Source organism: Macaca mulatta, chromosome 2, assembly GCF_049350105.2.
Source record: "Macaca mulatta isolate MMU2019108-1 chromosome 2, T2T-MMU8v2.0, whole genome shotgun sequence".
Classification (NCBI taxonomy): domain Eukaryota; kingdom Metazoa; phylum Chordata; class Mammalia; order Primates; family Cercopithecidae; genus Macaca; species Macaca mulatta.
The window spans coordinates 5,220,518-5,232,593 of record NC_133407.1 but is presented as its reverse complement, the minus strand read 5'-3'; the positions used below and the strand labels follow the sequence as shown (position 1 = coordinate 5,232,593).

The window sequence follows — 12,076 nt, the reverse complement described above, 5'->3', positions numbered from 1 at the left end:
TGTTGGGAGGTAGAACCTAGTGGTGGAGGTCTGGTGCAAGGGTGCAGATCCATTACGAATAGATTAATGCCCTCTCAGAGGGATGAGTTCTCTCTCTCATCAATTCCCACAAGAGTGGATTGTTAAAAAAGAAACTAGCTTCCTCAGTTTCTCTTTCTTGCTTTCTCTCTTGCCATGATCTTTTTTTCCCACACACACTTCCCTTCTGCATTCCATCACCAGTCAAAGCAGCATGAAGCACTCCCCAAATGTGGCTGCCAACTGTGAACTTTCCAGTCACTAGAATCATGAGCCAAATAAACCTCTTTTCTTTACAAAGTACTCAGCTTCAGATATCCTATTATAGCAATATGAAATGAACTAAGACAATGAGTAAAGTGTTTTCCAAAGTTCTAACAAATCATTGAACCTGAAACGGTGGGGGCATGGGAACCTCCCAACTTAATAGCCAAATCAGACAGAAGTGTGGGTAACCTGGGAACCCGTATTTGTGACTGGCATCTGAATGAGGACAGTCTTGTGGGACTGAGCCCTTAAATCTGTGGAGACTGACACTAACTCTGAGTAGTTAATGTCAGATTGAATTAAATTGTAGGACACCCATTTGGTGTCCAGAGAGCTGGAGAACTGGTTGGTGTCAGGAAGAGAAAAACTTCACATATTTAGTGTCAGAAGTATTGTGAATTAAAAACAGCTCAAAATCTGAGAGGTGTAAGACAATAAAAGCACACAGAGGTCAGTATCTGGGAATACCACCTTGTCTAGGCAGCCTATTTACTGCACAGTGTAAAGACTCAAGCCAGGGTAGCACAGGAGAAAGTCAACATATTTAAAGACAAAGCACTTGAGTTCAAATCCTGGTTCTGCCACTTATTAATTTTATTATCTACAAGTCACTGCCATATCTAAAAAATAAGAATACTAATGCCTACCTCACAAAACTGTTATGAGAATGAAATGGGATAACAGTTGTAAAAGAGTTATTCAAATATAAGTTGTTATTATTATGTGGGAAATTAGACTTCAGGCTGATTAATAACCTCTCAGTGATAGCCAGACGTGTTTGGCCCCTCCATATAAGTCAGATCTCAGCCTCCTTGACCACGCAGTCTAAAATAGCTACCCAGTCACTCTCTAGCACATCACCCTATTTTAGATCTGTCTGAGCCCTTATCTCTATCTGATTTTTTCTTATTTGTTTGTGTTTTTGCAATCTGTTAGAATGTAAGCTTCAAAAGAGCAGAACAGCTTCAGTTTGTCTTGTTGATTGCTGAATCCCTGGCACATAGTAGGCCAACAAATATTTTCTGAGTGAATGAATGGCTCAGATTTTATAGTAAGGATTCCATCTAAGGAAGAATATAAGAATAAGATTATATTGTTATTATTTTAAAATTCTTTGTTATTTTACTTTAAAGAGATGGGTTTTAGTTAGAGAGGGCTCCAGGGAAACCTCTGGAATGATAGCAATGTCCTGTCTTCTGACTTAGACAATGACCATACAGGTTTCACTTTAGTATTAAATTGGATGAGTATAATTTTTGCACATTTTTGTGGCACTTCAAAAAAAATGCTATGTACTCTCAAATGATTGAGATCCACTTTTACTTATAGAGATCACATCAATGCTAGTTGGTCATATGAGTCGTTGGACCCGTAGCAATAACTCTTAAGACATCAAGAGTGGCACCCCACAGCTTTGCAACCACTGGTATAGGAAAAAGCAAAAAGCAATGGCTGGGATTTCATCTAAACTCTGCTGCTGTTAAATAATCCCTTTCCCCTGTGATATGGTTTGGCTCTGTGTCTCCGCCCAAATCTCATCTAGAAGTGTAATCACCACAGGTGGAGGGAGGGACCTGGTGGGAGGTGATTGGATCATGAGGACAGTTTCCCTTATGCTATCTTGTGATAGCGAGTGAGTTCTCATGAGATCTGATGGTTTAAAAGTGTGGCACATCATTGTTCAATTCCCACCTATGAGTGAGAACATGCAGTGTTCGGTTTTCTGTTCTTGCGATAGTTTGCTGAGAATGATGGTTTCCTAGAACTTAATGTATAATAATAAAAAAAAAAAAAAAAGTGTGGCACTTCCTGACTGGGTGCAGTGGCTCATGCCTGTAATCCCAGCACTTTAGGGGGCCAACGAGGGCAGATCAACTGAGGTCAGGAGTTCAAGACTAGTTTGGGCAATGTGGTGAAACCCCATCTCTACTAAAAATACAAAAATTAGCTAGGCACAGTGGCACATGCCTGTAATCCCAGCTACTTGGGAAGCTGAGGCATGAGAATCACTTGAGCCTAGGAGGCAGAGGTTGCAGTGAGCTGAGATCATGACACTGCACTCCAGCCTGGGCAACAGAGTGAGGCTCCATATCAAAAAAAAGGCACATCCCCTCCCCACCACCCCGCCTTCCTGCTGCCATGTAAGACATGCTTTGCTTCCCCTTCACCTTCCATCACAATTGTGTTTCCCAAGGCCTCCCCGACCATGTGGAGCTGTGAGTCAATTAAACCTCTTTTCTTTATAAATTATCCAGTCTCAGGAAGTTGTGTATAGCAGCGTGAAATTGGACTAATACACCCTGTCTGGGCCTGTTTGTCCATCTGTAAGAGAGAGGGTTGAATTATATGATCTCTTGAGTCGCTCTCTACAGGTATTTCTCTAAAGAACTACCTGCAGTTCTTGTAGCAATAGGAACCTTCTGAACATCACACATGCCACAGCTTGCAACCCCCTTAGAGATGCACATCTAAGGTCATAACTCTCGTCCATTGAGATGCCTGCCTTCACTTCAAAGCTGTCCATGTAGTTCTCACTCAGGATTCAATATTCCTTTAAAGAAAAATAAAAAATGGAGTGAGTCATAGCTTCTTCTATGTTCTCACAGCACCTTGCATATACTGGTGTCAAAGCACTAGCCCATTGAACCCTGTCCCCACCACATACTAAGACATAGAACTGTTCTTTGTGTACTAATACCTAGCACAGGGACTTGAACACAATAAGGGCTCAATAAGTGAGGGAGGGAGGCAGGGAGGGATGGAAGGAGAAAGGAAGGAAGGAAGGAAGGAGGAAGGAAGGAGGAAGGAAGGAAGGAAGGAAGGAAGGAAGGAAGGAAGGAAGGAAAGAAGGAATAGAGGGAGGGAGGGAGGGAGGGAAGGAAGGGGAAGGAAGGAAGGAAGGAAATGGTTTCTGTTGCACCATTTGTGCAAATTGGTGCATGTTGTGCAGACTACCTGCTTAAGAACTGTCAGAGTGTCGTCTGGGAGAAGGAGCATGTCACATGGAGGACCCTCCATGCTTGGCCCCAGGAATGGGAGCTAGCCTGTGACTCTGGCTACTGTGCCACATTGATCAACCGAGCATCGGAATTATCCAGTGTGTGAAGACTATTTGATTCATTTCTATGAGTGTATTTAGAATCAAGCACAGCCTTGTGGAAGGTTTCTTGAAATTCTTAAGATGGCACCATCAAGCCATGATGCATGACTCAGGTTTTAACTGACAGAAAAGGGGCCCTGGATATGCTAGAGAATTTCAAGCCAATGGACAGAAGTGGAAATGGTGACATTAGAATATGTAAAGAGGAAATGAATGATTTGATAAGAATGGAAAATTGTTTGGGAGAATAGTGGGGCATAAGGAAGACCATAATTTCTACCTTTTTCAAATACCCTGGGATGCCACATCCAGCTGATGCAGGGGAAATTCAAGACATTAAATGCTGGGCAAGATAATTATAATGTTATCTCAGGGGGATTTTTTAATGCTTTTATTACTACAGAAGCAATGCATGCACATTTTACAAATCAGAAAATAAAAACACAAATAAAAACTTTATATTACCACACCCAGAGATCACCACAATTAACAACTCATTGCATATAATTTTTCTTCTACCAAAATGAAACCATGCCATACATGTTATTTTACAATCTGCTTTTTTATTCAATGGTCTCCATTTTTCCAGGTCAGTGAGTTTTAGCTCTCCTAATACCCAAACCATATTCAAATATCACCAATGGATCTACCGATATCCTCTACAACTGGTCTTTAAAAATTGACTTAGCAGGGCCGGGCACGGTGGCTCACACCTGCAATCCCAGCACTTTGGGAGGCTGAGGCAGGCGGATCATGAGGTCAGGAGATCGAGACCATCCTGGCTAACATGGTGAAACCCTGTCTCTACTAAAAATACAAAAATTAGACAGGCGTGGTGGCACATGCCTGTAATCCCAGCTACTCAGGAGGCTGAGGCAGGAGAATCGCTTGAACCCAGGATGCGGAGGTTGCAGTGAGCCGAGATCACGCCACTGCAATCCAGTCTGGGAAAGAGAGCAAGACTCCATTTCAAAAAAAAAAAAATTGACTTGGCATTATTCTACTATTCTACTTCCTAAACTAGATAGTTAATTATTGTATTCAACTTATAATTATCCATTAAGTTGTATATAAATATTTTACATACTTTTATATAGGCATACCATATAATATTAATATATACACTATACATAATATATAACAAGAATGTATTTCACAACAAAAGAAAGGGGTGAAATATCAGATATCTCATATAATTATCACTGAACTTTCGCCATTTGTTTTAATCCAGCTCCTTCCCTTTTCCATGATGATGATTTATGGAAGGGTCAGTCGTCATTGTGCAAGAGTGCTGATACACTAATAATGACACTTCCCACCAATTTCAGATGTTACACAAAAACAAGAGAGCTGCATTCTTTTCATGATTTGTTTATTCATTTGTTTGTTTAGGAATCATTACATTTATCCCACAGAGGAATGGTCACAGTAGCCAAATTTTTTGTTTATAAGGAGCTTTATTTTTGTTTTGTTACTTTGCATTCTAATAAAAATTTAGTTACAATTTTACGTCAATTTAAGTTTGGCTCTAAACCAACAAGAGATTTCCTTAGTACAGTGCTTTGAAATCTTTTTCATATAATAGCACCCATAGAAAACTTTGCTCAGTGCTGATTAGGCAAATGCGTAACTCTGTTTGAAGCGGGAAGGGACCCATATAAGCACTCCAGGGCCACCCATGGCACCCCAGTTGGGTTGTTCTTCCTTATCCTGCATTTGTAGCAACAAAATACCTTTCCCTTGTCCCATTTTCCTCAGTTTAGTCAGTGTCAAATTGGGCAAAGTGGCACCTAAAATGAATATGTCCTATAACTACTCACCATTCCCAGGGAAGCTTGCCCTGTGCTTTCTCACCCCTGTGCCTTTATCCAAGTGGGGTTTTTTTGTTTGTTTGTTTTGTTTGTTTTTGCTTTTATTTTTTGTTTCTCAAATCCTGTCTCAACCTCATTGCTTTTTCTCCTAGGGGAAAAAAAATTCTAGCAGTCTTTAAAAGTACTACTCAAATATAACTTTGTGAAACCTCCTCAGCCAGAACTAGTTATAGGTTCAAAACCAAACTCATTACCTGCACCCTCCTCTGTGTCTGAATTACCATCAGCACCACAGTTACACATCCAGTGGTACGATTCAGAAATCTGGACATTCCCTTTAACATTCTCCCCACGTTCCTTGTGCTCGCTTCGGCAGCACATATAATATTCTCCTCACGTTCCCTGAACAGCTGATGAGTCCAAGGTCTATTGATTGTCTTCCAGATATTTCTCAAATTGGTTTCCTTTGCTCCATCCATAATACTACTGCCTTATTGGTTCAACCTGTATTCTCAGTGGAATCACGGCAAGAGTCAATGGGTTCAGTTCCATCTCTGCCTGAGGTTGTCCACACTGCTGCAGAGTGATCTTCCCAAAACAGACATCTGACTTCACTTACCTACTAGTCACCAGCTGTCCTGGTTTGCCTGAGGGGTTTCTCAGGATGTTGCGATTTCAATGCTAATGTCCAGGAAGTTCAGGCAAACCAGGATGGTTAGGCGCATACTTAAAATCTTTACATCTCTTTAGAACAGCACATAAAGTTCTTCCTAATCTTCCCTACAATATCTTTTCAGCCTCAACTCTCTGTTCTCCTCGTCCCACCCCACCACACGCTCATATACACCCTGCACTCCAGCTTTGCCAAGGTACATTCAGTTCCCCAAACGGAATGTGCTTTGTCTCTTTACATCTCAGTACCTTTGTACATTGTCTCCTTTGCCTTATCTGGAATTGTTGTTAAACTTCTATTCATCCATCAAGATTCCTTTCAGTTAGCACTTTTTCAATGAAGCCATCCAGGAGTGGGTCGTAGCTTCTTCTGTGTTCTCACAGCACCTTGCATATACTGGTGTCAAAGCACTAGCCCATTGAACCCTGTCCCCACCAGATACTGAGACATATAACTGTTCTTTGTGTACTAATACCTAGCACAGGGACTTGAACACAATAAGGGCTCAATAAGTGAGGGAGGGAGGCAGGGAGGGATGGAAGGAGAAAGGAAGGAAGGAAGGAAGGAAGGAAGGAAGGAAGGAAGGAAGGAAGGAAGGAAGGAAGGAGGAAGGAAGGAAGGAGGAAGGAAGAAGGAAGGAACGAAGGAAGGAAAGAAGGAATAGAGGGATGGAGGGAGGGAGGGAAGGAAGGGGAAGGAAGGAAGGAAAGAAGGAAGGAAGAAAGGGAAGGAAGAAGGGAAACGAAGGAAGGGAAGGAAGGGAAGGAAGGAGGGAAGGAAGGGAGGGAGGGAGGGAAGGAAGGAAGGAAGGAAGGAAGGAAGGAAGGAAGGAAGGAAGGAAGGAAGAAGGAAGGATTGTTGATAGAATTCACCTAGATCACTTTGTCTTCTGTGTAACATTTGTGGTTGAGTTAGCTGAATTAAATGTATGCTTCTCCCACTAGAATGTGAGCTCCTTGAGGCAGAAACAGAGTTGTATCTACTTTGTATCTCAACAGCATCCAGGCTGCAGGGACTCATTATATTTGTTCAATTGACATGGTTTGGCTATTGTCTAAGGCTGAGAAAAGATGGATGACATGAAGGTCTTTGCTGGGGGATATGTCAAGAGGGGTTGCATGGATGTACAAATGTGCGTGGTCCAAATGTGTTCAGAGCTACTCCTTACTGGGTGTGACTGCCATGTATTTACCTTTACAGCAGTTACTGTTTCTCTTGGGGGAACCTCCTTATTGGTAACTGAAAAGTCAAAAGTGTAAAAAGCTGGAGTCTCCCACATAAACTAAGCCCTGGAAACAGTTGAAACAGCTTTACCCACTAGGTAATGAGTTATCTGGCCATTACGAGAAAATAATTCCTTGCTCAATGATCATATAGCCCCTATTTCCAATCCATAATAAATATTTATACTGATGTGCCTAAAGGTGAGACTGCCAACCATATGCATCAGAATCACAGGGGCACTTGTTAAAAGCAGATTCCTGAGTCATCACCCCAAATTTCTGAGGGTCAGGCCAGAGGACCAGGGCATTGCCAGCTTAGAGTGTTGGCTGATTCTTATCACAATGGCATTTAGGAACTGCCGACTGATACAGAAAAGGAGACTACTATTCAGACAGGTAATGCTTCTTCTTTCAAATAGTTAATGTAAAAATTAAAAAATGTTTTATGTAAAGTGCTTACATAATGCCTGACAAATGGCACCTGTTTGGTACTTATTAGGCAATGCTATTCCTATCTTTGAGTTCCCTGGTGACAACATGTCTTTTTCCTCTTTCTATTCACTGTGGCATTTTAGCATCTAGTATGCAAACTTACAGATAATAGGCCCCCAACAAACTGAATTACACCAAACTTTGATTGATGTTGAATAAGGTTGAAGGGAAAGCTAAAAACAAGATGCCATTTTTATGTACTAAATTGGTCAAGATCTTTGGCAAGTGCTGAAAGCTGACCAGAGGGCAGTTGCAAGGGCATTCTTGTACAAAATTGATAGAATCATTCATAAAGTGGCACAGACTTTCTGGAAAGCAGTTCAGCACATTTACCATCAAGAGCCTTAAAAGTGTTCATTCTTTTTGATGCAGTCATGCAATTATTATTTCCAGGAATCTATCTTAAGAAAATAATCTGAAATGAAAATTCTGTAGATATTTTTATATAAAAGAGTAAATCATGAACATGCATCAGAACAAACTCAACTATCTGACACCAGGGGAGTAGTTAAGTAAATCATGACAGCTTCTCAAAATTGAATAGTATTCAACCAACAAATTAATGTTAATAAATTTTAATGGCATAAGGAAATACTGTGTCAAGGTGAACAAAGGCATTTATAGTTTGAGTCCAATCATGTAGAAAAAAAAGTGTATAAGAAAAAACTTGAAGAAAATATTCCAAATATTAACAATGATAGAACCATGAGTAATGTTTATTTCCTGATACTTTTCTGTGCTTTCAAAACTTTACAAATAAAAATAAAGAAATATTTTTAAATAAGGTAAAAAAGAAAAACGTTTTTGGTATCTCTCAGCACTTTGAGAGGCCAAGAGGGAAGATTGCTTGAGGCCAAGAGTTCAAGAGCAGCCTGGGCTAAATAGCAAGACCTCATCTCTCAAATATATACATTTTTTAAGTAAATAAATAAATAAGTAAGATTTCTACTCTGGAAACAAGTAGTAGACTTACTTTTTCCAATTTCCTTCAATGACTTCAACTGAAATCCATGGAATTTATATAGAAAACAAACATAAGAAGGCTTAGAACAGTAGAAAGAAGGCAGACAGGCCAGAGATTCTAGGAATTAAGAAATGCATGACATATTTTGCCAGCATATGTTGCTCTAAAAAATAAAAAATTAAAAAAGCAATGAATGACATAGTGGAAAGTTTCCTGAATTTTTGCTCTGTTTCATACATCCCAGGCTTGGAGCAGAAGAAGGTGGCAATCCAGAAACAGAAGCAGACCAAAAAAAAGAAAGAAACCAAACAACACCAAAAAAGCCTACTCTCTCTAGCCAAAAGTCCAGAAGAGGGATGGCTGAATAAGACAGAAAACTTTAAGACAATAACCACTCTCCTGTGGGTAAACACCACAGAAAAAGCATGAGCTGGTCCCACCTAACCAGCAAAGACCAAATGGGGAGCCTAAACTTCCATCCTCACCAGACTGTAATGAGGTCCTTCAACCTCCCTGCAGGGATAGTGTTAGCGAAGGTCAAGTAGAAAGCTGGGACTTTCATCCCTACCAAATGGTAATGAACACCCCACTCTCTGTGGTATCAGTGGAGACCATGTGGAATCTGGGCCTCTACCCCAACCAGCATTAACAAGACTCCTCTCCATCTCCATGCTGGAAGGGATGTTGTCAGAGGAAGCCCAGTAGAGAGTCAGAACTTTCCTAACTACTCTTTTTCATTTAATCAGTGGAAACCATCTGGGGAACACTAGTGAGGCATTCCTAATTCTTAAAGCTAGAGAGGTACTGGTGGAAAACCAATGGAAAGTTTGAACTCCTACCTTTATCCACCAGTAATAAGGACCCCTTGCCATCTTCAAGTATCAATGGAGGTTGAGTAGGCCACCTAGACTTCTACCAACTGGGAGTAATGAGGCAGTGCCATATTCTTCCCTGATTGAAGTGATGTCAACAGAAGCTAACGATGACATTAAGTTTTAAATAAGATTCATAACACAAAACCCAAAAGTTTCAAGTTTTAATGTTTAAAATTACCATATGTCAATAACCAGGAAGATCTCAAACTGAAAGAAAAAAGGCAATCAATAGATGCCAATACCAAGGTAACAGAGAGATGTAGAATTATCTGATAAGGATTTTAAAGCAGCCATTATAAAACTACTATAGCAATTACATGCACACTTAAATGAAAAAAAAAAAGAATATCTCAGAAAGGTAATAGAAGATATGTAAAACCAAAAGAACATGTTAGAACTAAATAATACACTACTTGAAATTTTAAAACTCAGTGAATGGACTCAATAGCGAAATAGAGGGAAAGAGAAAACAATCAGTAAAATGAAAAATAGAACAAAAATAGTTCTCCAATATGAACTGCAGAGATAAAGTAGCCTTTAAAAATTTAAACAGCACCTCAGAGATCTGTGAGACTATGACAAGAGATCTGATTATCATGTCATTGTAATCCTAGAAGGAGAGGGGAGAGAGGAAATGACTAAAAACCTTAAAGAAATAATGGCTGAAAACATCTCAAGACATAAACCTACAAATTTGAGGAGATGAGTCAACCCCAAACAGAACAAACCTAAAGAAATCTACAAAAAGAAGCATAGTAGTCAAACCTGTAAAAAATAAAGACAAAAAAAAAAAGTTAAAACCAGCCAAAGAGTGATGATACCTACCTATATGGAGAAAAACAGTTTGAATGACTGCAGATTTCTCATTGAAAATCATGAAGGCTAGAAGGAAGTGGCATGACACATTCAGAGTGCTGGAAGAAAACTGTCAATGCGGAATCCCATATCTGGTGAAAATATCCTTCAGAAATGAAGGGAAATGAAGACATTCTCAGATGAAGGAAAACTTAAAAAATTTGTTGCCAGCACACCAACCAAATAAGAGAAGAAACCTTGGAATATCAAGAAGAAACAGAGAACATAATAAACAAAATGAAAATAAATACAATAGGCTTTTCTTTTCTTCTTATGTTTCCTAAATTATGTTTGAAGCAAAAATTATAACACTATTGGGTATGGTTCTAAATATATGCAGAACATTGAAGGCAATTATATAATAAAGGAGTGTAAAATGATAAAAAAGGTTGTTAAGTTTTCTAAACTTCCTCAATCTTGTAAAGAGATAACACTAGTAAACTGTGATAAGTTATGTGTATGTAAAATTTAATACTTGGAGTAACCACCAAAATAGCAATACAAAAAGATTCACTCAAAAACACTATACAAGTATCAAAATGGAATTCTAAAAACTGTTCAAGAAACTCATAGGAAGAAAAGAAAAAGAAAACACAGGGAAAAAGTCAGAGCAAACACTAAACAAAAAATAAAATTGCAGACATAATGCCTAACATATCACATTCAGTGTAAGTGGCGTAAGTATATCAATTAAAAGACAGTGATCATCACTGTGGATTTAAATATATGACTCAACTGTATGCTGTCTGTAAGAAATTTACTTCAAATATAACAATTTAGGCAAGTTGAAATTAAAAGATGTAAAAAGGTGTATCAGCTAAACATTAGTCGAGAGAAAAAAGGAGTGGCTATATTATCACATAAATGGACTTCAGAGTAAAGAAATTTACCAGAAACAGAGAGGGGCATTACATAACAATAAAAGTTTTAATCCAACAAGAAAATATGGAAATCCTAAGTGTGTATGCACCAAACAAGTCCGTGAGCAAATATGTTTATATATAGATATAGATATACATAATATATATAGATATAGATACACATATGTATATATCTATCTATGAATACATAGATATGTATGTATATATGTGTGTGTGTGTGTATATATATACCAAAAACTGCTAGAACTGAAAAGAGAAATTGGCAAATCCATTTATTATTATTATTATTTTTTTGAGACAGAGTCTCACTCTGTCTCACACCCGGGCTGGAGTGCAATGGTGCAATCTCAGCTCACTGCAACCTCTGCCTCCCAGGTTCAAGCGATTGTCCTGCCTCAGCCTCCTGAATAGCTGGGACTACAGGTGCCTGCCACCATGCCTGGCCAATTTTTGTATTTTTAGTAGAGATGGGGTTTCCCCATGTTAGCCAGGATGATTTCGAACTCCTGACCACAAGTGATCCACCTGCCTCAGCCTCTCAAAGTGCTGGAATTACAGGCATGAGCCACCACACCCAGCTGACAGCCAAAGACCTCAACATCCCTCTCTCAATAATTCATAGAACGACTAAGCAGAAAAGTAACAAGGATATACAAGATGTAAAGAACATCATCAACCAACAGAACTTAACTGATATTTATTGAACAATCTAGCCAACAATAACAGAACATACAATCTTTTCAAGTTTTCATGGAACGTACATTAAGATGGACCACATCCTGGGCCACAAAGCAGACCTCAACTAATTTAAAAGAATTAATTAAGGTCATATAACATCTTCTCCAACCAGAATAAAACTGGAAATCAACAACAGAAATTTAACAAGAAACTCTCCAAACCACTGGAAACTAAACAAC

General features: G+C 39.1%; 1 protein-coding gene across 2 annotated transcripts in view; it reads right to left on the bottom strand.

Moving 5' to 3' along the window:
- ATP13A4 (ATPase 13A4) overlaps positions 1–12,076 on the bottom strand; it is a 159,523-nt gene that overhangs the window by 127,561 nt on the left and 19,886 nt on the right. The window contains exon 2 of one of the 2 annotated variants that reach the window (XM_015132515.3): positions 2,678–2,836. The exons of the other annotated variant lie outside the window; for it this stretch is intronic. Within the exon in view, the coding sequence (XP_014988001.3) occupies positions 2,678–2,809 (132 nt within the window). The 5' untranslated portion in view covers positions 2,810–2,836. The remainder of the gene's footprint in view (positions 1–2,677; positions 2,837–12,076) is intronic. 2 annotated transcript variants of the gene reach the window in all.